The sequence below is a fragment of the Castor canadensis genome, chromosome 11 (assembly GCF_047511655.1).
Source record: "Castor canadensis chromosome 11, mCasCan1.hap1v2, whole genome shotgun sequence".
Classification (NCBI taxonomy): Eukaryota; Metazoa; Chordata; class Mammalia; order Rodentia; family Castoridae; genus Castor; species Castor canadensis.
In genome coordinates this window covers 45,313,366-45,340,491 of record NC_133396.1, presented here as the reverse complement: position 1 = coordinate 45,340,491, position 27,126 = coordinate 45,313,366, and the positions used below count along the sequence as shown (strand labels likewise).

General features: G+C 37.8%; 1 protein-coding gene across 2 annotated transcripts in view; it reads right to left on the bottom strand.

Annotated features, from left to right (window-relative positions):
* Positions 1–24,505, bottom strand: part of Cpd (carboxypeptidase D) — a 74,608-nt gene extending 50,103 nt beyond the window's left edge. For both annotated transcript variants that reach the window (XM_020178819.2, XM_020178820.2), the window contains exons 1-2: positions 23,694–24,505; positions 17,968–18,215 (exon numbers count right to left, since the gene is read on the bottom strand). In XM_020178819.2, coding sequence (XP_020034408.2) covers positions 17,968–18,215; positions 23,694–24,436 — 991 coding nt within the window. In that variant the 5' untranslated portion in view covers positions 24,437–24,505. The remainder of the gene's footprint in view (positions 1–17,967; positions 18,216–23,693) is intronic.
* Between the last annotated feature and the right edge of the window lie 2,621 nt (positions 24,506–27,126).

The following is a 27,126-nucleotide window of genomic DNA, read 5'->3' as shown; positions in this document are numbered from 1 at the left end:
TCCCTGTTAGAACAAACAAACAAAAAATTACCATCTTAAAATAGGGTTTATTTAAACAAGACTCAGGGGCTGGGAGTGTGGCTCAGTGGTTGCCTAGCATGCAAGAAGACCTGGGTTAGATACAGGGGAGGGGTAATGAACATGCAGACACTACCACAAAAAAAACCCCTCAGAACTCACAACATAAGATTCAAAATGTCCAAGATACACTCCAAACTTATTTGACATTTGAAATAAATGTAAATTTATTTCAGTAAACTCTCAACGAATTGCAAGGAAAAGTCAATAGACATCAACTACAAATGACCCAGATGTTGAAATTATTAAACTAATTTTAAGGCAGTTATTAATAGCCATACTCCCAAGAAGTAATATGTAATATTCTTAAAATGACATGAAACTGAACATACACAAAAAGAACAAAATGGAAATTTCATGCTGAAACATAACCAAATTTAAAACTTTATTGGATTGGGTGTAGTGGTACTCCCCTGTAATTCTAGCACTCAAGAGTCTGAGGCAGGAGAATCTCAAGTTCAAGGCCAGGCTGGACTATAGTAAAACCGTGTCTCAGTAAATAAATAAATATTTAAACACATGATGAAATCCCCCTTATACTATTAATGTATGCTAATAAAAATTTAAAATAAAATAGATAAGTTCAACAGAATGGAAACGACTAGGGAAAAGAATGATTTAGTTGGTAAAGGAAAGAGTAGGAAATACTCTGGAATTAATAGGTATAGGCAAGAACTTTCTCAACGGAACCCCAGCAGCACAGCAACTAAGAGATAGCATAGATAAATGGGACTTCATAAAACTAAAAAGCTTCTGCTCAACAAAAGAAATGGTCTCTAAACTGAAGAGAATACCCACAGAGGGGGAGAAAATATTTGCAAGCTACACATCAGACAAAGGACTGATAACCAGAATATATAGGGAACTTAAGAAACTAAATTCTCCCAGAATTAATGAACCAATAAAGAAATGGGCAAGTGAACTAAACAGAACTTTCTCAAAAGAAGAAATTCAAATGGCAAAAAAAACACATGAAAAAATGCTCACCATCTCTAGCAATAAAGGAAATGCAAATTAAAACCACACTAAGATTCCACCTCACCACTGTTAAAATAGCCATCATTAGCAACACCACTAACAACAGGTGTTGGCAAGGACGTGGGGAAAAAGAAACCCTCTTACACTGCTGGTGGGAATGTAAACTAGTACAACCACTCTGGAAAAAAATCTGGAGGCTACTTAAAAAGCTAAACATTGATCTACCACATGATCCAGCAATACCACTCTTGGGGATATACCCAAAAGACTGTGACACAGGTTACTTCAGAGGCACCTGCACATCCATGTTTATTGCAGCACTATTCACAATAGCCAAGTTATGGAAACAGCCAACATGCCCCACTACTGACAAATGGATTAAGAAAATGTGGTATTTATACACAATGGAATTTTATGCAGCCATGAAGAAGAATGAAATGTTTTCATTCGCTGGTAAATGGATGGAATTGAAGAACATCATTCTGAGTGAGGTTAGCCTGACCCAAAAGACCAAAAATCATATGCGGACATTAGATGAAGGGCAAACACAACAAGGGGATTGGACTTTGATCACATGATAAATCGAGAGTACACATGGGAGATATGAGGATAGGTAAGACACCTAAAAACCTAGATAGCATTTGTTGCCCTCAACACAGAGAAACTAAAGCAGCTACTTTAAAGCAACTGAGGCCAATAGGAGAAGGGGACCAGGAACTAGAGAAAAGGTTAGTTCAAGAAGAATTAACTTAGAAGGTAACACACATGCACAGGAAATCAATGCGAGTCAACTCCCTGTATAGCTATCCTTATCTCAACTAGCAAAACCCCTTGTTCCTTCCTATTATTGCTTATACTCTCTCTTCAACAAAATTAGAGATAAGGGCAAAATAGTTTCTGCCGGGTAGCGAGGGATAAGGGGGGTAAGGGAGGGAGGGGGGGTAAGGGAGGGGGTGGGGGAAGGGGGGCGAAATGACCCAAACATTGTATGCACATATGAATAAAATAACAATTAAAAAAAAAGAATGAGTTACTGTGAAGACAGATAAATAGAAATTACTTAATCTAAACATAAGAGAAAGAAAAACAAGATTTAAAAAAAAATAATGTAGCTCAGTGATGGAGTGCTTGTCTATCATGCATAAGGCCCTGAGTTTATCCCCATCAATGCTACACACATGCGTGTGCACACACACACACACACACACACACACACACAAAGAACAGAGTTTTAGAGTGAATTCTAAGAGGTCTATCACTGTTGTCATTGTACTATTAAAAAGGAGACCAAAAAAAAAAAAAAAAGTACCATTGTGAAAAGTGAGTTGAAGTTAATGGCTAAAAAGTTCACAAATTTCGCAAAAGACATAAAGTGACATTCCAAAAAGCTCAGCAAATTTCAAACAGGAGAAACGCAAAGAAATCCATGCCTAGCTACATCACAGCAAACTGCTAAAAACTGTGGAGAAAAATGACGCATTTAAACTGGAGAAAAATAATTCAAATGACTGAATTTCTCAGCAGAAGTCATGGAGACAGGCAATGGCACAAAAATTCTTAAATGCTCCAAAGAGCAAATAAACAGAAACAAAACTTGTCAGTCCATAACCTAGAGCTTTATATCCAGTAAAAATATCCTTTAGGAACAAGGGCAAAATAGACATTCAGAGAAGGAAAACTACAAGAATCTGTTGTAATCAGACTTACTTTAAAAGAAATTATTAAAGAAAGTTCAGACAAAAGAGAAATGATACCAGAGAAACCTGGAACTTTAAGAATGAATGAAAAACAACAGATACAGTAACTATCTAGGTAACTATAATAAAGTATTTTTTTAGCCTGGGGGGTTGTACACTCCTGTAATTCCAGCACTGAAGAGGCAGGGGAGGAGGATATCAAGTGCAAGTCCAGGCTGGAATACAGGTGAAGTTTCAGACAAGCCTAGGCTATATAACAAGGCCCTGTCTCAAAAAACCACCACAGTGGTTTGTAGTACTTGCCTAGCATGTACAAGGCTCTGGGTTTGATCCCCAATACTGCAAAATAAGTTATTTTTCTCCTCTTAAGTTCTTAGAAAATGTATTACGTTTGAAAGTAAAGAGCTGGTGGAGCTGGCCAAGTGGTAGAGCACCTGCCTACTAAGCATGAGGCCCTGAGTTCAAACCCCAGTACAACCAAAAAACAAAAAAATCCTGAAATAAAAATCATAACATTGTCTGGTGGGAGTTTTCAATGCACAAAGATATAACAGATATACAACAAGTAAAATATATAAGAGAAATATAAAGGATGTGGTGGTAAGGTTTGTACACTCCTCTTAAAGTTGTAAAATACTCATTTTAGGCAGAACTGTGAAAAGTTAAGTATATAAATTATAAACCCTACAGCAACTATCCCAAACAAACAAAACAGAGGCATAGTTTAAAAACAATAAATAAGCACCTGCTTAGCAAGTGTGAGATCCAGAGTTCAAATCCCAGTCCTTCCCCCCAAATCAAAACAAAACAAAAACCAATAGATAAAATGAAATACGAAACAATTTTCTGACGCTCCAAGAGAATACAGGAAAAGAGAAACAGTAGAATAAAAAAAAACAGAGAGGCAGTTGGGCATGATGGTACATGCTTTTAATCTCAGCACATGGGAGACTGAGGCAGGAAGACTGAGTTTCAGGCCAGCCCAGGCTACATAGCAAGATCCTAAGTCAAAAGACCCACCAAAACAAACAAACAAAAGCAAAAAACCAAAAACCCACCACCAGATAAGCAAATAGGAAAACTAATTTAAAAAGTATACTTAAATCCAAACCTAGCAATAAGTATATATTCAATATAAATGTTACAAATACATCAACTAAAAGACAAAGATGATCAAACTGAACAACAACAACAACAAAAAAAAGCCAATTCTATGCCATCTATAAGATGCTCATTTTATATATAATGGTATAGATAAATTAAAAGAATGTGAAAATACATCATGCAAACACTTATCAAAAAAATGATGGAAGGTAGCATGTACAAAGCCCTGGGTTTGAGCCTCAGCAAAAGAAGAGGAAGAAGGAAGAAGAAAGGAGGAGGAGGAGAGGAAGGAAGAAAGGGAGGAAAGAAATAAGGGAGGGAGGAAGAAAGGCAGGCCAGAAACAGTAGATTTCAGAGAAAGGAAATTTTCCAGGAATAAAGACAGATGGTGTACAATGATAAAAGGGCCAAACCAAAATGATATAATCTTAAATGTGTATTTAACATTACCATAGGGACTCAAAATACACAAAATAAGAACTGATAGAACTAAAAGGAAAAATGGACAAATCCACAATTATAATTATAGACTTCAATAGTCTTCTCTCTGTAATTAACAGAATAAGTAGGCAGAAAATTAGCAAATGACAGAGAATTTAGTAACACCATCAACTAAACTATACTATTGCCTACCCAACAACAGAGTACATATGCTTTTCAAATACATATAAAACATTCACCAAGAAAAACATCCTGGGTCATAAAACAAACTCGCACATTGAAATCATATAAAAATCTGTCCTCTGACCATGATGGAATTAAGCAGAAATCAACAGATATCTACAAAATGTCCTTCTCTTGATGCAATCTGATAAAACCAAAATACATTTCCTCTGAGTCTGTAATAATGAACTATCCTCAGAAGGCAATTTGTGATGCCTATCTTAATCTGTATTTTTCAGAAGGCAATTTGTAATGCCTATCTTAATCTGTATTTTTCTAAATTTATGAGTCAATCAAATATTAGAAGAACAATAAATGAACTTATTTCACAAGACAAAAAAAGAGAAACCTATCCTAGCTTTAGAATATCAAAAAAGTCTTTACTTAACAACTTCAAGTCTTAATTTAGAACTTCCTTCCAAAAACTTATGTAAAAACATGGAAACGAATGGGGACACTAAGTCTGTATTGTAAGTTAAGAATTTTTTGGTGAGATGCCATAAATAGGCATAATTTGACATTATTAAATTTAACATTTATTTTTCTAATACTAAATGTCAAAAACCATTTAAGTAATCTTAACTAAGTAATTGGTTCACATTTATTGATTTTTTTTCTTCAACACAAATCCTTGCCATACAAAACTGTATGGAAACAGTCATTGATCTGTAAATAGACCTGTCATTACCAACAGCTGCAGCTACTGCCAGATTCAGTTAACAGATAGGATTTTTTTAGGTTCAACATAAAGGAGAAAGTCAGATTTCACAAAATACCTTTATCCAGTCAAAGCAAAGTTTAACTTGAAGAGTAAAGCATTCTTCTAGAGGCATGTTTCAAAGCAATGAAAAAACACTACTTATTAACAATCGTAGGTAAGCAAGTTCTATTACACATTAAGCTCTTAGGGAGCTGTCCAAGCCAATGATCTTCAACTTGTTCACACTAAAATCAGTGAAAAGCTATGCAACACTTCACAATTTACTTATTTTTGTGGTGCTGAGGATCAAACCGAGGGCCTTGTGAATACTAGGCAAGTGTTCTACAGTAAGCTATATCCCCAGCCTGCTTCACAAAATTTTAAATTAGTAATCCAAAAGTTTTCTTTTCTTTCTTTTGTATGGGGGTTGGAGGGGAGTACTAGGGTTTGAAATCAGGTCCCTGCGCTTGCCTGGCAGGTGCTCTTCAAATTTGAGCCACACTCTTGGTCCCCAAAAGTTTTCATCTTAAATTTAAACAGTTGTAAACAACATTAATATCTTACATAATATAAAAATTTTAAATAAAGCATTCATATTCTTTTAAATGTATCAATAGATTTGATTCTTCTTAGAAAAAATTTTAAATTACATAAATGCACCTCTTTTTTTAATAGTACTTGCTTTCTCCTCTTTGAACTTTTTTCCCCAATCTACTTCCTCCTACAGATTTAATGTGAATGTGATTATTTACATGTTGTAGTCTTTCATCCTACAAAAACTTCCATCTGTAACATGTTTGTATGTGCATTTACGTTTTTCTTAATTTCTAATAACTACAATGCCCTACACATTATATTTTTGTCTTCTAAACTAAATTTATTTTTTTGATGGGGCGCAGTGCTGGGGATGGAACTCAGAGCCTTACAGGTGCTAGGCAAGCTCTCTACCTAGATTAAATTATTCTCATTCCTAGATTAAATTATTACAATAACCACTGGCACACTATTTATCAAAAGGCACAGTTTTATTATAAATTTTTATAAATAATTAGCATAACAAGAAATGAATAGTAAAAATGTATCTTTTTGCTGGGTGCCAGTGGCTCAGGCCTTTAATTCTAGCTACTCAGGAGGCAGAGATCAGGAGGATAGTGGTTTGAAGCCAGGCTGGGCAAACAGTCGCAAGACCCTATCTTGAAAAAAATCCATCACAAAAAAGGGAGGAGGGAGCTGGTGAAGTGGCTCAAGGTGTAGGCCCTGAGTTCAAGCCCCAGTACCACCAAAAACCAAACAAAAAAAAAGTACCTTTTTTAAAAAATTGAGTTGTTCCAGCAATTTTTCTCTTTTCATTTGTGTTTATTTAAACAGAGTTCTCAAAATATTTGAGTGCAACTGGACCTCCTTTAGCAAGCAAAGAACCTGGAAGTAGTATTTTTAAAACAAATAGCAAGGCATGGTGGTTCATATCTTTAATCCCAGCACTTGGGAACCTGAGGCTAAAGGATCACTAGGTTTGAGGCCAGCCTCCATGATGAGATCCTGTCTGGAGGGAGGGAGGAAGGGAGGGAAAGGGAGAACAGAAGAGAAGGAAAGGGAGGGAGGGAGGGAAAGAGATATTAGGATATCAGTTCACCCATGACACAAATGTAGTGTTTCTTTCTCTTATCCCATACTTTGAAGAACCCAGTTGAAAATACATTTTTTTTTAAATATATCTTCTAATGAAAGTGTGAGGTGATGCTTTTATGCTATCATTAAAGTAATCACCAAATTATCTTTCTGTTCTGCTGCCCTGGACTGGAAGTATGTAAACTGTGAGGCAATAACATAATGTGATTCAGATGGGTAGAAAAGCACGCCAGCCTTCAGTCAGGTGGGAGAGGCCACATGATAGAACCTCCACAACAAGTGCATTTCTCAGGCATAACAATTTTAGAAAAGAGTAAGTAGAGGGAACTGAAGCGCTGGAAATTAATTTCCTTCTTTAAAACCAACTGGTCTTCCCCTTCTTCTCATGCTTACCTTATAAAAACAACTTTTAAACTGCTTTCCCTACTCACAAAGAGAACTGACAAAGTCAGAAGGTATACATTTTTGCCAGATGTGGTGGTTCATGCCTGAAATGCCAGCATTCCCAGAATTTGGGAGGCTGAGGCAGGAGGATTGTAAGTTCGAGGCCAGCCTGGGCTACAAAGTGAGACCCTATCTCAAAAACAAAAAAAAATTTACATTTTGAGGCTGAGATGTAACTCAGTGGTAGAGCACTTGCCTAGCATGCATAAGCCCTGGGTTCAGTACCCTGCATCACAGGAAATTAAAAGTTTAATATTATTTGAATTTTAGAAAGTGTACATTTTATTTTTGTTTGCCTTATTTATTTATTTATTTATTTTTGAGACAGGGTATCACTATGCCCAGACTGGCCTCAAATTCACTATGCAGCCCAGGCTGGCCTTGAACTCAAGATCTTCCTGCCTCAGTCTCCCAAGAGCTGGGATTACAAGCATACACCACCACACCCAGTTACATTTTGCTTTTAAATCTATCTGCCAATCCATAGTTTTCTATGCTCAGAAAAAAAACTGAATGCAGTACACAATGAAATCTACCATGCTTCCATTCCTTTACCAACTTCACAGAACAAGACTCAAAGAATAACCATTAAAAATCTGTCCAGTGATCAAACAAATGTTGATTAATATCACATCTAATTGTTATGGGTGACTAACTCTTCTGACCAAAGAATCTACTCATGTCCTTTAAACTTTTCCAATCCATTTGTCTCACAACTGATCTTCACATGCGTTAAGATATTCAATACAAGTTGCTCAAGCAGTAGAATACCTGCTCTAGCAAGTGTGAGGCTTTGAGTTCAAGCCCCAGTACCACCAAAAAAAAAAAAAATTACCCAATTCATCATCACAGAACAGTCCCTATACTATTTTCACTACAGAGATCTAGCTTTAAAGGTGAGAAGAGACTTCAATAAATTCAACTCTTCAGTCAAAGATACTCATGATTTACTCTTCTGTCTCAAGCAGAAAACCAATAAGAAAAAATTATAATTAATTACTCAGTGTTAAGACTTAAAACATAGCAAGCTTTTTTTTTTTAAACTTTCCTTGGCAGGCCAATTATTAAGTATCAAACTGCATTATTCTTTTACAGGAAAACTGTAATTCTTAGTAGGAAAAGCACTTTAGAATATAAGAATATTGATAAGTAATTTGCACTCTATACTTAAATTTAGAGCTTAAAACTATAGTAGTCCCCCCCTTACTGTGAGGGATGTGTTCTAAGAACCCCAGTGAATGCCTGAAATCAAGGGTAGTATCAAGCCCTATATATACTATGCTTTTTCCTATACATAAGTACTGATGGTAAAGCTTAATTTATAAATTAGGTATAGTAAAAGATTAACAACAAGGATAATAAAAACAGAACTGTAACAATATACTATAATAAAAGTTATGTGAATGTGGTCTCTCTCAAAATACCTAACGTATTCACCCTTCTTGTGATGATGTAAGATGATGTGGCACAGCATTAGGCTACTGTGGAAGGGTTACTTGAACTCTAGCACTGCAGTATCTCAACAGTACCTGAAAACAAGAGACTATCAGGCAGGTAGCATTGGTATGCTATAGAGAGGGATGATTTGTGTCCCGGGCAAGACACAGGAAGACGATGCAAGATGTCATTATGCTACTCAGAACAGTGGACCATTTAAGCTGATGAATTGTTTATGTCTGGAATCTTCCATTTAATATTGTCAGATCTCGGTTGATCACAGATAACTGAAGCCTGAGAAAGCAAAACTGCAGATAAGGGAAGACTACTTAGTATTTCAACAGACAGAAATGTTCCCAACTTTGACTTGTTAGTTTCTTTACAGACAAGTGAGTTATCAAATGACAATTATGCAATTCCTGAGATATTATTGAAAATTAATGAACATGAGGCTCACAGAAAACTGTAAATGGAAAATCTAAGCCAAACAAATGAAAAAGAGAGGTTGCCTTTTTAAAAAAATCCCCACATTTCTAATCTTTAAATTCAAATCAACCAACTCCTAAGTGAACTTGGTCTTTGTATTCTGAGCACTTATCTTGTGAAATCTATTTCCTTCACCACTCCTACTAGATACACATTTGCTAATAACATGATTCCACAGAGCTAAATTACACAGTCCTGCCTCTGTTTTCAGTTCTGACTTGGTCAACACCATCTCTCACAAAGTTCCTTGAACTGCATTTTCCCTTTTAAAAAAGTATTCTCTCATTTTCTGTCACCTGAGTTAAGCAGACAAAAAGGGGGGGTAAGCACATAATTTATAGACATCACCTCTAAAGAAGTAGGGACCAAATCCTAAGTGTGTGCTTCTCAACCTTCGTGTGAGCCTATTATCACATTACATAGTGCACAAGCGCACTGCCCCAAAGGTCAGATTATATTAGGTTCTATTTCAGTTTACGAATGTGAATCTGTGACTTAAATAAAAGCAAACATCCTGTCTGAGTATGGTTTTATCTTTTTTGCTTTCCTTTTAAATTAGACTGTACTCAGATATAAAAAGAGAAAGAAAAGGGAAGAGATTCAACAGTTCTTTAATGTAGAAGATCAGGGAAGACTAAAAGAACTTTAGTAAGACACATTTGATTATCAGTTGTACTCTTAAAACACGAATAGGCTGAGAATTAGTATTTGAATTATCAGCATTCCTTAAAGAAAACATCCTGGTACAAAACGCCAGAAGTGCTTTCACTTTAAAGGTGGGAAAAAGTCCATCTGTTCATTTATATATAAGCTCTAGTTCAGTTAACTTATGCCAGGAAACAATATCAATTCAATTTTCAAAATCATGTACTCTGCCATATGCTTTCCAAATGTCTGGCAACTCCCAAATCTCTATTTCATCTTGACCTCCCCAACCAAGCACCAGAATCTATTTCCTAAATGTCCATTGGGTACTTTTGACTAGTACATCAAGTGCCACCTCCAATTTCACTCTGCTCCTACCAAAAACACACACACACACACACACACACACACACACACACACTCCCCCAAATAGTTTCTCCCATTCCTATTATTCTCACTTATGTCGACTCAATGCCCTCAAGGACATCTCTCTGGGTCCTCCTCCTTGACATTTAGCCAGTGATCAATCCTGTGATTCTTACACGATTTCTTATACACCTCATATTCCCTTTTCAGCCCCATGTATCCCTGCAGATAATCCCTTATCTCTTTTGGAAAAAGGTCTCATTCCAAATAACTATAAAAACCTCCCTACTAGTCTCCCTTTCCCTAAAGACTCTGTCCCTTCCAACACATTTTGCACAAACATAATTCCAAAATGAATAGTAGCATTCTGTCCAACACCAGTGTATAAGCTTTATAATGATTTTTTTAAAAAAGCTCCAGAAAGAAAGGGGAGTGACATTATTACAGGGGAGGTTTCAGAGGAGGAGGTACAGTTAAATTGGAATGGCTTAACACAAAAAAGTTCACATTTTAAGTGGGTGCAGGAGAAGTAGGAGATGAGGCTAGAAATGTAGGTTGAATCAAACTCTGATAAACTTTAGACTTGATCCTGCTAAAATATGAAATCAGCAAAGATTAACAAACCCTTTACATTTTTGTATGCTTGTTGTTTTGTTTTTAATATGTAACTTTAAAAACAAAGTAACACAAGCACATAATAGAACCAAACACATGTTTCCTAAATCTGACTACTGGCTGTTACTTAGTCATCTACACCCCAGATTAGCAAACAGACTGCAGGAAAACCAGATATGAGGACAGTATTCTGTAAATGTTCATTAGGTCAGACTGACTTATGCTATTCAAATCTACTGCATCCTTTTTCATGTATTTGTCTTCATGATCTAACAGTTACTAAGAAAAGCATTATTTAAATTTCCTACTAATGTTCATCTATTTATTCATATCAGATATTTGTGCTTTTTTCAGCTATACATTGTTTGGTTCATTTTTTTCTTGCAGTACTGGGGTTTTAACTTACGGCCTTCATTTGGTTCTTTTTTGTTTGTTTTAGATTCCAATTTTCCTGTATTATATTAGTTAACTTATAACTAATTTCTGTGTCTTACTTAATGACACAGAAAACACTCAAGTTTTTGTTTTTGTTTTTTTTTTGTGGAAGTTGTAGGATTGCAGTTTGATACTAGAACGGGCAAAAAATTAGTGAGACTATCTCAAGGAACAAGCGGGGCATGGTGGCACACAACTATAATCCAGCTATGAGGAAGACAGAGGATCCTAGGCCCCAGGCAAAAAAAAAAAATAAAAAGAAAAACACCTTAACTGAAAAATAACTAAAGCAAAAAGAATTGAGGGCATGGCCAAAATGGTAGAGCACTTACATGGCAAGCATGAGGTCCTTACTTCAAACCCTAGTACAGCCAAAAAGAAAAAAAGAATAAGTTTTTGGTCCATGTTTGGACAAAATCTAACCTCTTACACTATTGAAGACAGTTCAGTAATTATTTTCCCCATGCTCTTCCCTTTTGGGGAGAAATTTAGTTCAAGTCAAATGTACCTCAATATTTAACACATATTAGTGCTGCTCAGTCTGATGGCAACTCTCTAGAAAGAATGGCTGTCCACGTGATCAAAGGAATTCACACTCACAAAAAGCTGAACTAGTTATACTTTATTCTATCTGGACACATTTCGTAACTGTCTTCCCTCTTCCCAGAGCATAAAAAGGAAAGGGAAGGCTTGATAAATCCACAGAACATTTTCTTCTACTTTCAGGAAGGAAAAAAAAATATCGTAATTACAGGTTTGAAAAGGCTCAGTTCCACGTTAGCAATGGGGTAAAAAAACCAACGTTAATATAACAGCAACTGTCCTAATTAATCATAGTATGTGTAGACACATGCACAAGGCACAGGGCTGACAGCTGTATTTTTGACTAACTTCCTACTTCAATACTTATTCAGATTATAGGGAAGACAACCTGGGATAAATTGTAACTCACTGGATATGACTGAGACATAGGGCAAAAGAAAAAAAACACTAAGTTATCACATGCAACTTGTAAGGTGTTCTGTTCCTTAGAATTTGAAAATAAACTCTACCACAGGGTGATCAACAACAATGTTTTTCACAGCCCATCAGTGGGTTGTGAGATCTATTAGTGGGTTCATACATATCCTTTTGAAAAAATGAAATAGAACAAGCTAGAAGAAATGATACCACAATACATTGCAAAGGCAAGTACTATTTCTTTATACATATATGAAATACATACAAACAACTAATAGGTAATATAGGTCACTAGTGGGGGGGAGGTTGAAAAATAGGTTTGGGACATACCTCAGTTTGTGGGTCACTTACCTAGCATGTACAAGGCCCTACGTTTGATCCCCAGCACCACAAGAAAAATACTATGATCTAGATGATCTACCAATAGAGTAAGCTTATTTTCTCAGAGTAGGAGCAAACCTCTGAAAGAGTATTTTCATAAACTTTTACAGGATTGTCTACTCCAAGGATTACCTATCTAAGGTTTCAAATAAGTATGTAGTCGTTTTTTCAGGTGGGAAGAATTCATTTAAAAGACTTTTTATTTATTTGTATGTATGCATTTATTTCATTTTCAATACTGGGGTCTGAACTCAAGGCCTGGTGCTTGCTAGATAAACACTACTAGGTGAGTCATGCCTCCAGCCCATATTTTTATTTTTTTAAGAGAGAATTTCACTATGTAGTCCTAGCCCAGGCTGGCATAGGACTCTTTGTAACCTAGGCTGGCTTTGATCTTACAATCCTCTTGCCTTGGCCTCCTAAGTACTTGTATTATAGGAGTGTGTCCCATGCTCAGCAAAGACTTATTATTTACCTTCTATGTATCAGGCATGATTCTAAGTGCTAGAAATAAAAAATCAAGTAAAACAAAAGTCCCTGCCCTGGTGAAGTGTAAACTCTGGCAGAGGTAAGTAGCTGTGGTGCCTAATGCTGACATAAGTAGCTCTCACTTGAGTGTCATCAATCTCATGAGGCTGATGATACAGTATTTATCTTCATTTTATATATGTAAAAACTGAAGTTTAACGAAATTCATTAACATGTTCAAGATCAATCTCTCTCTCTCACACACACATGGAGAGAGAGAGAGAGACAGAGAGAGAGAGAGAGAGAGAGAGAGAGAGAGAGAGAGAGAGAGAGAGAGAGAGAGACCTGGACAAGGCAAAGTTGAGGTTGAAACCCAAGTTAGTGGGTTTCCAAAGTTCTGCTCTTAGCCACCATACTACACTGCTTTCCAGTGACCTGCTATTTGCAGGAAAATAAAATATAACAAGGTTTTGCCTAAGAAAACATCTAAATCTTATAAAGAACTAACTTTTGATCAAAATAATTTCAATTATAGATAGTACTGGGTCACTTACCCTTTGATGAATTTTATAAATTAAAAGAAAGTTTTGAATTTTTTCAAAAAAAGAGAAAATTTTTTATTATTGTGCTGGGGAGGTACATTGTGGCATTTACAAAAGTTCCTGCAATATATCAACTATATCATACTTGAATTCACCCACTCCATCATTCTGCTTTATCCCTCTCTACCCCCATTCCTCAAGTAGTTTAAACAGGTCTCATTTTTCCATTTCCATACATGTGTACACAGTATTTGCACCATATTCACCCATCCACTCTTTCCCCATATCCCACCCCCTACCCCCTCACAGACCTATTCCATCCTCCTGTTCACCAATTTTGTAAAAGAAAAAAAAAGTTTCCTTGTAACATTTCCATATATATGTGTATTATAACCCGAATTGATTCATGTCCTCCATTTTTCTTCTTTCTATCTTAGTCCCCTTCTTATGGTGATTTCAACAGGTTTAAAAATTTTATATTCATTCTTGTACAGAGAGTGTATTAACCATATTCACCTTCTTAACTTTCTTAAGAAATCAAGTCTAAAAAACTGATGTAAAACTTCTGTTGCATTACATATGCTGATTTTTATAATGTCCTCAAAACTATGAAGAAAGAATGGTAGGCAAAAGACATGCAACTCAGCACACTGTGGTTTTAAAAAAAGAAGGTATCCTGCCCTGTGAACAAGTCCAGTTTTACTCTCACAATAATAAGGCTTTAGCCTCATTCACAGGCCTTATTAGGTTAGTCATTCCCTAGATGGATCCTGCAGATTTGAAAGACATGTTAAGAGAAGCAAGACCCACCTACATCAGCAAGTAAATAGGCTAGTCAACCCTGGCAGTGAAGGTAAAGGTGGCAGAGGCCAGATCACCACACATTCCATACTAATACACTGTCTGATCCTTGTAAGGAGAAACTGTTTCTGCTTTGCTTTTACTGTATCCCCATCACCTGGTACAGAATATGGAACTTGGCAGGTACTCAGGAAATATTTGGTAAGGAAGTAAATTAAATTGCATAAGTTATTTCCTCTCTCAGGCCTCGAATTTTTATAAATCAATAGAATTGACTAGATCTATATGTTCACTTTCAGTTCTAAAAGTCTGTACTTCTTTTGAGTTAGAATTCCTAAACACATCACATTGAGTATCTGTAAAATCAGTCCAGGACTGATTTGAATATATGCCAAGTCACAAGGTTTCACATCTTACTGCAGTCCAGCATAAGATAAACAAAATGATTTTGCCCTGATGAAACTACTAAAACCGTCATAGCCTCCTCTTTAAGGAGAAACTGCTTGATATTTGCTATAGTAGGAAAAAAACTAGCTATTGTAGAAAATACATAAAACACATCAGGCTGTTCAGCTGTAACGAGAAAAGCTGATGCTTATAAAAACAATAAAAATGGCAGCAACAAAATTCAGCTTCTTCAGACATTTTAAGAATCAGAAAAATCTAACTGATTTAACAAAATAACCTGTGGCCTTATGGCCAAATTCACTTATTTTCTGTGAAGGCAAGAAGGACATTTATTTTTGAAACAACAAAGATTTATATTCCTCAACCAATGGTCAATTAGGAATTACTTTCTAATATGATAGAACTTTTTCCAAAAAGGGAAAGCAAATTATTTGAACATTATCTCAAATTAATGAAGTAGCTGACTAACTCACAAAACCACCAGTTCACAATGTTAGATTTTATTAAATATAATTACTAAAGATTGAAATGTAAGGATTACACATTAAAGTATGCCCCTTACCTATAAAAAATGTTGTAGCAGTTTTCAAATCACCTCTAACTGTTATGGGAGAAAGTATGCTTCTAAATATTTCAAACCTCTTTGCACATGCTTATTATATACAAGAAACATGGGTAGAAACAACAGGGGAATTAGGAAGCTCTAGGAGGCATTAAGTCCTCTAACTTAGGGCTCATTTTTAGTATATATGGCTTGACATAAAAAGTCAAAGATTAATTCAAGGTTTAAATAAAGACACATTAATAGACATGTCATAAGACACTTTATAATGGCACTGCCAATAAAATGGTAAGGAAAACCAAAGGCATTTCACTGTGGGCAGGTTCTGAAAAGAGAAAATACTTATACTGATGACATTTTCATGGGTTGACTTTTTCCTTCTACGTACTTATTTTTTTTAAGATTTTTTTTTTTTTTGATACAGGGTCCAGCTATGTAGCTGAGATTATTCTTGAACTTGTGATCCTCCTGCCTCACCTTCCCATGTGGAGAGATTACAGGGGTATACCACCATGCTTAGCTTCCTTCCACTTATTCTTTTTTGGTGGTGCTAAGCAGGTGCTCTACCACTTGAATCACACCCCCAGCCCTTTTTGTTTTAGTTATTTTTCAGATAGGATGTTGGATTTTTACCTGGGCTGCCCTCAAACCTCAATCCTCCTAATCTCCGTCTCCCAAGTAGCTGGAATTAGATGTATGAACCATGCCACCAGTCCTCCTTCTGCGTATTTTTTAATTAAACAGTCTAAATCTGTGCATTAAGAAAATTCTTCAAATTTTTTTCAAGAGCAGTAGCTGATTTCATGACATTAACAAAGAAAAGATAAACATTTCAAGCTTTAATAATCCTTTTAAAAATAGTATTCCATGAAGAATTGGAATCCTAGCATATGTAAATGGTAGCCACTGTGGAAAACAGTTTGGTGGTTCCTTAAAAACTAAACATAGAATTATTATATGATCCAATAATTTAACTCCTAACTATTATACCCAAAAGAATTGAAAACAAGGGCTTGGATACTTCTACAAGAATGTTCTTGGGGATGGTAGAGTGGCTCAAGCAGTAAGAGCACCTACCAAACAAGCATGAGGCCCTGAGTTCAAACCCCAGTACTGCCAAAAAACAAATATTTAAAATCTATTTTTAAAAAAAAGAATGCTTATCCTTTTTTTATGCATTATTTATGGTAACAAGGTAGGAATAACAATGGAATGAATAAAATATATTTATATATATGTATATATACACAAACATACATGTATATACGTATATGTGTGTGTATGTATACATGTATATATGTGGAATGCTATTTCAACCATTAAAAGGAATGAAGTTCTGATACATGCTAAAGAATGGATGAACTTGAGAACATTTAGCTAAGTGAAATAAGCTAGATGCAAAAAGGCAAATACTATATGACTCCAGTTATGTGAACCATCTAGAACAGGCAAATTCACAGAAATGGAAGTAGATTACAGGTTCCCACTGGGATAGGGAGAAGGGAACAGGAGTTATTACTTAAATGTCACAGAGTTTCTGTTTGGGGTGATGAAAATATTTTAGAATGGAGTGATGAAAAAGTTTTAGCAGTAATGGATGCACACCTTGGATATGTAATTAATGCCATTGAATTTAACATTTAGAAATTGCTAAAATGGTTGGGCTGCAGATGTTGCTCAGTGGTAAAGCACTTGTCTAACTTGCAAAGGTCCCTGAAGTTTGATTCTCAGTGCCACAAAAAAAAAAAAAAAAAAAAACCAGAAAAGCTAAAATGGCAAATTTTCTGTTGAAAAAAATACCCACATACACACATATAAATTATATAAAGCCACCAAAAAAAAAAAACCATACAGAATTCCATGAACACCCTCACAGATTAAAGTATAAAATGAAATCGTGACTTTATATATAAAACGGAGATCTGATTATAGCTTGACTTTATGTGTCTCCTGATGTTATATGGTCCACATAGTGGTCTTGCTGGAAAATTGGACCTGAATCTAAATAAGAAAAAAGTGACAAATACAGAATATGGACTCTTTACAAGAGTCAAGTGCAATGCTTGAACCTTGATTGGATCCTGGATCTGGAGAAAAAGGAGCTACAAAGGGGTAACAGTGAAATTCTGAGTTATAAGCAGCACGTGGATGACAGTATTAAATTACTGTTGATTTCTCAGTGATGGTAATGGTATATGGTTACACATAAAAATGTCCCTGTACTTGGGGAAACTAAGGAACTTAGAGGTGAAGTGTCATGAACTCTGCAATCTATTTTTGAATAGTTTGCCAAATATTGTGTGTATAATTGTATGGACAGTGTGAATATGTATAGAGGTAAGGAGGCAAAGTATAAGGTGTAGGATAAGAGTGGGTAGACTTAATTAAAGGATATATAGGTAGGTATACAAGTATTGTTTTAATTTTATTGTAGGTTTGAAAATTTCAAAATAACAATGACATTTTTTTACATTAGAATTCTGCAAAGTTTCCTTTCGTTTACTTGAAATACACTTAAGAAAGCTAACTGAAAAAGGGGAAAATATAGCAAATTCAGTGATTACATACCTTCTACATCATACCAATGTGCGCCATTTGTGATCCCATCCTTGAAGGTTTCTTCTTCATCTCCTGGACAATGAGGCTCACCAGTTTTCATGATGGGGTGGTTTGAAGCATAAGCTTTTGCCAAGTATTTAAAGACTTCATCATCTGAGGTTTTGCTATAGATTCCAGTGGCCTTATGCTCTGGTGAATCATCAAAAGGGTAGCTTGCAACCACCGAGCCACCATGCAGGTTTCCAGAAAGCACAAACCTTTGAAAACACAATCAAATCACATTATCAGTAAAAAAACAAAAACAAAAGAACAACAAAAAAACCCAGAAAACACCAGGTGTTTTAAAATTCTACATCTTCCATAAATGAACTCATCTTTTTTTTCTTTTTTTTTTTTTAAATGTGGTGTTGGGGTTGAACTCAGAGACTGGCACATGTTAGGCAAGTGCTCTACCACTGAGCTCTATCCCCAAGTCCCACACATGAAGTCAAGTATCTCTCTTAGAGACCTAGAAGACAACTCTATCAGCTGTTATAAGGAGACTACTGGGACTACTACTAACAGCAACAAAAAAAGGAATGGAAAGAAAGTGTGTCAATTTAAAAGGTCAGGGCTGGGGCTATATATCTCTGTGACAAGAATGCTTTTATAGTATACATGAAACCCTGGGTTCAATCCCCAGGAACTGAAAAAAAATTCAACTTTTACAATTCAAGTTAATCACAAGTAACTAAAGAATTTTCCATCATTGAAAACAGCTGAATAACATGTGTAAAACGTTTCAGATGTCTTAAGGAATTCCAAATTCATGTATTAGGTTGAACTATATGAACTTGCCAATATTCAACCTTTTTTTTTTTTTTTACCTACAAAATTGACAACTTCATATAGTGCAACCAAATACATGTATTTTGTTATGCGTCAGTTTCATAGGAAAATGTGACTGGTATAAATAAATATTTGTTGAATACATGAGTTAGGTTAATAACACTTATGTACTGTGTATTTACTGACCAAAGAAAAAATTTAAAGTAGATGGGGAGTCTAATTTCAAACACAGTGTGAGGGCTGAGGGCATGGCTCCAAGTGGTAGAGCACCTACATAGCAAGTACAAGGCCCTGAGTTCAAACCCCATTACCGAGAAAAAAAAAAAAAACACCGTTTCTTGTCTCACTCCAGTTTCACAAAATACCTATACTAAATTCACATTTTCAAGAAAGATGCCACAGTTGAGAAGATTCAGGATAAACAAAAAGTAACCTGATATAGTGAGCTGCTTTCAGAGAAAAACAATACAGCATACCAAAGCATTAGTCTCTGCTGCACCAAGGTTTCTGGACCATTAAAAAATAAACTGACATGGAGACAGAGCTGCTTCTATTAAAAATATTTTAAGTGATTCCAGCTTTCAGTGTGTGAGCCAATGAAAAATCAAACTTAAGGCCACACTATCTACTACTGAGCTACATCTCCAACCCTATGTTTCTACTTTAAATGAACCAATTTATAATCTGGTCAAATTTACAGAAAACTAAAGGTAAAGCCATTCTATTTATGCATCTTTCTCTTACATAACAGTTCAAACCATTACAAATAGAGATTAAGTACTTTTCTCTTTGCACTCTAAATTAGATTTTCTTGGTTCTATGGTTGACCCTCCCCTCAGAAATTCTAAATGAGGTTGATATGTAACATTTTTCTCTATACGCCTGAAAGAAAATTAAATCTATCATATGTCTAATTTGATAGGTTATTTTAAGCATGATCAGCACCATCTCAAAGGAGAATAATGAAAATTACTTATAACACAGAATCTGTTAATCAGAAGAACTTAGTCAATGATGTCTGATTAAACCCTAGAACAGACTATAGAGACCAGTTTAAAACTAATACAATTGTAATTAGCACCCTTTCAGACACCAGAGAATGCCATTTGGTGTAGTGGCAATAACACATGCTTTGAAGCCCAGCAAATATGGTTAAGAACATTCAGTCTCCCAGAAGTATTACTTAAGAGTACTATGATCAGAAGTTACTGCCTCTAAATTCAATAAGCTCCAATTTCCCTCCCATCTGTAAAACAGGGATTAATGCTACTGCATCGTAGAGTTGTTACAAAAACTAGGAGAACATGCATGAAGCATCTTCTAGCGTGACTGCATTAAAGATCTTTCTCAACAAATGTTCACTTCTTTGGAGATATCTATCATCATGCAGGGTAAACACTGCCATACAATGTTCTATCCCCACTTCCACTGCCTGCCCTTGGGTGACTGAATGATACAGATACAAAAACAAGGCAAATATTCTAACTTTCTAAGTCTACCCTACTACCTCTCCCCAATAGCTAAGGTACTTTCTGGTTTGCATTTTTAAAATAATTTAAGCACTACTTTTTCCTTCACTGGGAAAGCTACAAGAAGGACAGCCCAGTCTGGCAATCCATTTAGCAACAAATATTTTTTTAATATCAACTACGAGCTGAACATTGTTCTAGATGCTAGGAATACATTATCAATAACAACAAAAAGCCCTGAATATTCTAAGTAGAGTATGCTACTTTAATTATCTATTCTTAAATTAAAGCTTAAAAAAAGTCAAGATTCTCTACTAACTGCTGTTTTTCCTTTTGTTCAACATTTCTTGCAACGCTTCTCAGAAATGTTAAAATGGTCTGCCCAAATACTTTCAGAACAGCAAAATATTTGCAATTTATTTCAGTGATAAAATTCAATTAGATCTTCCCAACTCTAATGACAGTTTTAATGTACCATTACACTCTTAAAGGATGATTTCAGAAGAAAAGTAACACCAATGGCTATGAGTACTCTTTTCAGTTTTGTCAAACCAACTTTGCATATCAATTCCAATCTTATTTGAGAGGTATTCTATGGTTTCCATTCAAATCCTCTCAGGTGTTTTTTAATTTTTATTCAGGTGTTTCTGATACTGTTATTCCATATCATATATCATTCCTTGCATAAAATTTAAAGTACTTGCTATAAATATTTAAAAATCAATCTCTAAAATGTTCTCCAGATAGCCTTATAGATAACTTAAAACTTGATGTCTGAAACACTACAAAGATTCAGGAAATTGTAGATTAAATATACACTAGCCCTCAAAAATAATATGCACCTACACCCAACACTATGATAATGCTCTTCACAAATATACCAAAAAATTGGTACAGCTTAGTGGTAGAGTGCTTGCCAAACCCTGAGGTTAAATCTCCATAAACCAGAGGATGTAAGTCTTAAAATTTAAATATTCAAAATAACAAAGATGTATTTCTTTTCCTTTTTTTCTCTTTAGTACTGCGGATAGAATATGGCCTGGAACTGCTAAGCAAGCACGCTACCACTGAACTATATATCCAGCAAAAATCTATCCCTAATATATAGCTGGGTGAACAGGATATCAAGAAATTACTCAAACTGGGTGTAAAGGTGCATGCCTATTAATCCCAGCACTTGAGAGACAGAGGCAGGCAGATGGTGAGTTCGTGGCCATCTTAGATTACATAGCAAGAGCCTATCTCAAAAAAAACAAAACCTAACCAAAAAAAAAAAAAAAACTCAAATGATTTACTTTACAAAATACACTGAAAAAGTTTTCTAATACAGACTAATGTTTGAGTTTTTCTAATACCCTGTACATAATCTGTATTTAGTCATCAATCTCAAATTGTGTGTGCATTTGTGTTTTTAGTTTTATTTACATAGCAATTATTGATTAATCGTTACAGAATATGCTTGTGAGTTAATTTCTGAAGGCTGAGAATACGGATGGCTGTACTCTTTACTCCATGTTATCACTTACTTTCCTTTCTGGTTAAAGCCTAAAACAATGGTTGGATATGATTAGGTATCCTATTACCATAAAACAAAATGACTCTGTAATCCCAACTGACCCACATGCGCTTTTAAAATCTTCACAAGTTTCCATTATTGAATTAACACCATCATTAAATACTACTGATATGAAAGTGTTAAGCAGACGTGAATTTCTGGTTCCAGATTTAAGGTATAAGGCTTTCAGTATAAGCCTCAAAATAACTGACACCAAAATAAAATTTTCATTTTTTGGCCACAGCAGAACTAATACTGAAGAGCAAAATCCCTGCAAGGATTGTGATAGGACATTTTAAGCAATGGAAAGTGCATCTCAAAAAAGGATCATCACAGCTTCTGACTATCAGTGTTACATGAAAGTCAAATTTATGCAGATGTTCAGAGACCATGACATGATCCTCTTTAAAAAAAAAATTGATCTTCCTAGAAAGAGTACATGAAATTAAATATCTACAAAGGATCATGTAAAGGACAGTAAAGTGAAAGGCAGAAGACAAAAACAATCTGGAAGTATCATAATGCCCATGAATTTTGTAGATCTAACACATATGTGTATATATACATATATATGAGCAAAATCTTTAAAAAAATGATTCCACAGCCCACAAAGAAACTTCTTTGTTCATTACCCTGCCACTCAAAAATCTCCAAATCAATATGAAAGATTAACTACTGCTTCAAAAGCCTTAGGAAGATGCAATAAGGGGAATAAGTTGACAAGGCTGAGCTTGAAAAAGGAAGGAATTTAGTTCCTCTCCTTTTTTGCTCATCTCAAAACTCAGTTCAAGTTCTACCTCCTCCAGAGACAGTCTGTATTAGTGCAGCTCACTTGCCAGTGGAAATAGTTCCTGTAAAGTTTAATTGGGTAAACATCTCATATATATTTATATCATTACCTTGCTATATATTAATTTCTTTAGGTCCTCATGCTTCTACTTTTTAAAAAAATTCCACACAATGCCTAATAACATCCGAGGTGTATTTAAAATGTGACAATTAGCTATATCACCCAGGCCCAATAACAAGGTGCACAACTGGCATCAGAAATGAAGCCGTTCACTTCATTTCTGAGCAAGTTCTTCAGCCCTCTGCAGCAGTCGAAGGAAGAGACTGGAAGAGAACCAGTTTCTGTCAAATATCAAGAGGAATACTCTGGGGTGTCATTTGCCATTTCTGAGCTATGCTTTCTCTCCCCTGCTGTTAAGGGCACTTGACTAGGGAGGGATAAAGGAGAATGATGGAGGGGGTGAATTCAACTGTGAGATATTGTAAGAACTTCTGTAAATGTCACAATGTAACCCCCCTCCCCACGTACAACAATAATATGATCATTTAAAAAAAAGAGATTCTGACTAGGAATCTAGGTCCCAGCTACACTCCTCACCATGTAAATTAGGTAATCAGTCTGATTACCTCAATTTCCCCTTATGCGAAACAAGGATATGAATGGTGTCTATGTCATCAGTTGTAGGCAACAATCAAGTGAGCTAATGCAGTGATGGAAAGTGCTTAGCACAGTGCCTCTGGCAATAAAATAACACTGACAACTATTATAAGATGAGTGGGCTGACCTAGGATATCCTTAACGTCTCATCTATGGTCCTGGGAGAATAGGAAGAGAATGCCAGAAAGAAGTCACCCCTCGGGCCATACCCTGAACAAATGACAGCCCTTAGGCAGCGCTTCTTTGACAATTAGCGGGAACCAGAAGGCACCCGCGACCTGGGCCCTGTCCTTGTAACAGGATGTCACCCTCCACCCTCATTATCCCAACCTCTTGGGCAGGCAAGCAGTGACTGAACCCCTCCTGGGTGTCGGGCCCGGCCCTCTTGCCCTTGAAGGCTCACGCGGATGCGGGAGAGGGGACAGGCGACACCCACTTGTTCCTGCGGATCCAGTCGATGAGGGCGCGCACCTCGGGTACCTCGTCCAGAGCAGGGGGCTCGCCGGTACTGAACTGGTCCGGGAAGCTGCGGTTGAGGTCACGGCCGCGGCTGTTGTCGCGGCCGCTGACCCCGGACTGGCCGCCGTCACCGAGGCCGCAGTCGCCCTCACGGGCGCGTTCGAACCCATCGGGATTGAGGCTGGGCAGCAAGTAGACGTCGGTGGTGTTGAGCAGGCGGACGAGGCGCGGGTCCCCGCGGCGGTAACCAGACGCCAGCTCGCGGGCCAGGTAGACCAGCACCTGGCGCGACACAGTCTCGTCGCCGTGCATGTTGCCCACCAGCTTCACCTGCGGCCGGCCGGGCAGCAGCGGCCCCGCAGCGTCCGGCCCCGCGACGTCTCCCGGCGGGAGCAGCTGCCCCACGCCGGCCGTGAGACGCAACACCCACAGCGGCCGGCCCTCCACCGAGCGGCCGATGCTAAAAAGGCGCGCCAGGCCGGGGGACCCCGCGGCCGCCGCCTCCTTCAGCGCCTTGCCCAGCTCCTCTTCGTGGTAGTAGCGGTCGAACTGGCCCTCGGCCGCTTCGGCGCCCGCACTCGTCGTCGTCGTCGCCTCCGCCTTCTTGATGTGCGCCGCCCAGGCCGAGCTTCTCAGCAGCAGCAGCAGGAGCAGCAGGCACAGCGGCAGCCGCAGGCGTCCCAGCCGCCAGAGCCGCCGTAGGTCCCAGCCGCTCGCCATCTTCCAGCAGCGCCGCTAACACGGCTCCGCTCCTGCGGCTCCGCGCTCCGGGCGGCCGGGGCCCGCCGGATCCCGTCCGCTCCTAGCAACCCCATCCCGCCCTCCAACCGCCGCCAATCGGGGGCCGGCCTTCTACTGCGTCACGCTAGGGGGCGGGACTATCCTTAAAGCGGACGCTTTTTCCCGCTGGGCGTGTCTTTCCTCCTCCAGTCCCGGATGAGTTTGGTCACTCACTCTTCCTTTCTCTAAGGTTCTCCACCTTCTCTCCCCAGCTTCCCTGTTTCCTTTTCTATGTCTGCTCCACTTTTCTACTCGCTCAGTCTCTTCTTTATGGTTTCTGCCCTTAAGTTGTCACCCTCTTTTCTCTGAGTACTCTTTGTTGCAGCTTTTCTCAGCTGCGCTTTAACGCTTAGAGCCGAGAATTGAAAAAAATCAAAAGATTCCAAAGAGTCAAAGGATTCGAAAATATCAATAGGTTCGAAAGAATGTACGTTCGAAAAATCAAAGGAGAGCTTAATCCAATGGCCTTGTTACCCTTTCCCTCCATGTGTCCTGCCTCGGCTTGAGTTCAGCTGTACACCTGGAGCGCCCTACAAGGAGTCCATTCCATTTTTTAGTTATTGTGTGGAAAGCTTTTTCCTTTATGTTGAGCAGAAACCGCAGCGTAGAAGACCCCTGTGTGTTAATGTTACCAATTTCTTTCGAGTCACCCCGGGGTGTTTCGCTGGAATTAGTTCCCCATGTGAACTGGTCTCAGCCTTCCTTAGTCAGATTTCATTTCACAGTTCACCTGCCCACCTCTCACACTATTTCTGTGAGAGAGAGAGATAAATGATAGATAGAAATAGATATATAGATAGATAGACATAATTACTACTACTAGTAGTAGTAATTTATATATACATATATATATATATATATATATATGCATATATAGATAACCGTAGTTATCTATGTATTCTAGGTAGTTAGATACAGATACGCGCGCGCGCGCACACACATATATAACTATAGTTGTGGAATGATGTATTTTTAAGCAGCAGGTTTGACGTTTCTGGAAACACTTGCCAAATATAATTCTTGAACTCAGTGTTGGACAAAGCTGGAAAATATAATTTTTCAGCAAGTCTAGAAAAGAGGTCTTTTAAACTGGTCTTTAAAGTAGGCTTTAATCAGTTTAGCTTAAAGAAACATGAAATTTGACAATCCTTTCATCAAGTGAAATTCTACCCATCTAACAACATAATTGCAGTAGCTGCTGTATTTCCTACTTTCAGAGCCAAATATTTCAAGGCCTCTTCCCTGAACTATAATTGAACCCTAATATGACGGTTAAGTCCTTTCATTATTGAACATTTATTGAGCTAGTAGTATCTGCCAAAGCTAGGCACTAGGAAGGAGTTCATTGAAATTCAATGCAGTTTGTGATAAATGCTACAAAACAGGCATTGGGGCTTAGGTGATGGATAATCCACTGAGGGGGAAGAAGGGAGAAAAGAAACCAAGGGGAAAGGGAGAGATTATGGGCAGAAAGAGGAGCTGCAAAGTTTGAGAGCAAATACTGCATGTTCTTGGATGGTGTGTAGATCAGGGTTAGTGATGATATGGAGGTGAAAAGACACAACAAAGACATGCAAGGCCAGACCCAAAGAGTCTTGCAAGCCAGGATCTGGGGAGCACACTTGATTCAGAGAGCCACACGGAGGAACAGATTGACTTCAAGCTACTGTAACAAGGAGAATGAAATGGGAGGCCTAAGACATGAGGCTGAGAGACCCGTAAGGTATAATCTGAGAAGACCTGAGCAAGGGCAGCGCCCGTGGCCATGAAGAGAAAGGTATAGATGACTTGTAGGAAGGAAAGTGAACAGGAAGGACCTGGTGACCAAGAGAGAGGATGGTAGGCTGGCTCCAAGTAACAGCCGAAGCAACTTGCAGGTGTTAGGTGAGGTGTGGTACAGCCGAAGGCACAGGTTGGGTGAAGGCGATGAGCCAAAACTCTGCCCTGGGGGCAGGTACAGTCACTCAGATCCAGTGAACTCCTCCAAGGGACCCCATTTGATCTGGTCTGCATAGGCGCAGCAGCTGCAACTCATCAGAAACAAAGTTCCAACTCTGTCAGAGACCCCTCCCCCGGGGAGTGCTTCATCATTACACTGTGCACATTTACAATCATCCATATAAAAGGAGCCCCAGGGGACATATTATGGTCTAATCAAGTATTTCCTTTTCTAGTATTTTCACTCTTTGAATCCCCTTCCTGCCCAGTCACTCCTGCAGCCTGGCTTAGTAAGACCAGCTGAAAGGTAAATAAACAAGTGCAGCACAGTGGAATAATAGGAATGTAACTTGAGCCAGCACCCTCCTAGGAATCCTCGGGCCTCCCACGCTGCATTTGAGGCCCCTTGCAGGCTGGAGCCTTCTTCCTTCCCAGGTACACTGTGCCTGTGGTTGGGAGTGAAACCCAAAGCTCTAGACTGAGTCACTGCTCACAGGAGGGGAACAATAGGGCAGAGGGCTGGTTTTGTGTTTACCTGCAGCAGAATACCTCCATCTGTGTCTGGGACCTTATGACAGGTGTCCCTTTCCTCCTCCACCCCTCCCCTGGAAATTCTTGGCTCTTAAATAAGGAAATTTGGGAAAGGTTTGAAGGTAAAAAGGCACCCTGTTTGCAGTCACAGAATGGCAATG